General features: G+C 31.2%; 1 protein-coding gene across 1 annotated transcript in view; it reads left to right on the top strand.

Annotated features, from left to right (window-relative positions):
• LCA5 (Leber congenital amaurosis 5) overlaps nucleotides 1-1,187 on the top strand; it is a 65,920-nt gene that overhangs the window by 19,007 nt on the left and 45,726 nt on the right. The window contains exon 2 of the mRNA XM_008580788.1: nucleotides 396-788. Within this exon, the coding sequence (XP_008579010.1) occupies nucleotides 590-788 (199 nt within the window). The 5' untranslated portion in view covers nucleotides 396-589. The remainder of the gene's footprint in view (nucleotides 1-395; nucleotides 789-1,187) is intronic.

Here is a 1,187-nt window from a genome sequence, read left to right as displayed (position 1 = left end):
CTTCTCCCCACCAAAAAAAAAAAAAAAAAAACAACGGGAAAAGAAAAAACTGGCGATTTGATCATTATTGCCCTGTTAAAATCCAGCATTTGTGTTTATTAAAACTTTTAAAGATTGAAGGGAGTCAAATTCAGTTAATGTTTATTCAGAAGCAATTATATATATGTCAGATACTCTACATGTTATCTTATCTGTCTAGGCTATGACAGAGTCTGTCTTTTCTGCAAATACTATACTGTAAATAATTTATATGTGAAAATATAGGTAAATTATAGCCTATATTTAAAATTATAAACTGAATATTATTTTTATTTTAGTATCCTTCATTATATTAACTGTAGAAATTTATTTTATGACCACATTATGAAGTCTTCCTTCCCCGTCCTTAATTGTAGGGCAAAAAAGTGTATCTTCTGGTTGCTAATGTGAATTGTGGACTAAAGATATATCATGGAGAAAATAAATTCCATGGAAATGAATATTATCACCAGGATCTGAAGACTATGAAAATACTCTTTGGTGTTGTCATGAACTCTTCTGGAGAAAAGAATCTGTGAAATTATGTGAATAGAGACCATTTTTTAAAACAATGGGGGAAAGAGCAGGAAGTCCAGGTACTGATCAAGGAAGAAAGGCAGACAAACACCAATACTTTTATTATTCATCTGATTTTGGAACTTCACCACAGTCTTCTGGCAAGTCAACACCAGTCCGTCTTTCTTCACCTGCAAGTATTAAGGGAAAAGATCCTAAAAGACAAATTTCAGATAGCCAAGTGCATCACCAAGGTAAGTATTCTTTAAAGGAGTCCAGTGGACCTAGAAGACTCCTTTTGAGGGCTTAAGGAAAACCTCTTCGGTTAGTATGTGTATTGTCACATACATACAAGTAGTAGTAGGCTGATTTACATTTGAATAGAATATATGTTTATAAATTTACATGAGTATAAATATTGCTTATGGTACTATGTAATACCTTTTGTTATATTTAAAGTCATACAATATACAAAAGAAAGTAACATAGTTAAGCCTTCTCATTTTTGTTTTTTCTTCCTAAATTAATGCTTGCCTTGGAGTTTCTGAGCTAATATAAAGGCAAAAAAAAAAAAATCACAAAATATTTGTACTTTCTGTATCTTCATTTCTAAAAAGTAGGAAAAGTCATTGATATAAAGGGATTAAGGGGCA

Source organism: Galeopterus variegatus, unplaced genomic scaffold, assembly GCF_000696425.1.
Source record: "Galeopterus variegatus unplaced genomic scaffold, G_variegatus-3.0.2 Scaffold2161, whole genome shotgun sequence".
Taxonomy (NCBI): domain Eukaryota; kingdom Metazoa; phylum Chordata; class Mammalia; order Dermoptera; family Cynocephalidae; genus Galeopterus; species Galeopterus variegatus.
The sequence above is the reverse complement of the archived record's forward strand: the minus strand, read 5'-3'. Positions and strand labels throughout refer to the sequence as shown.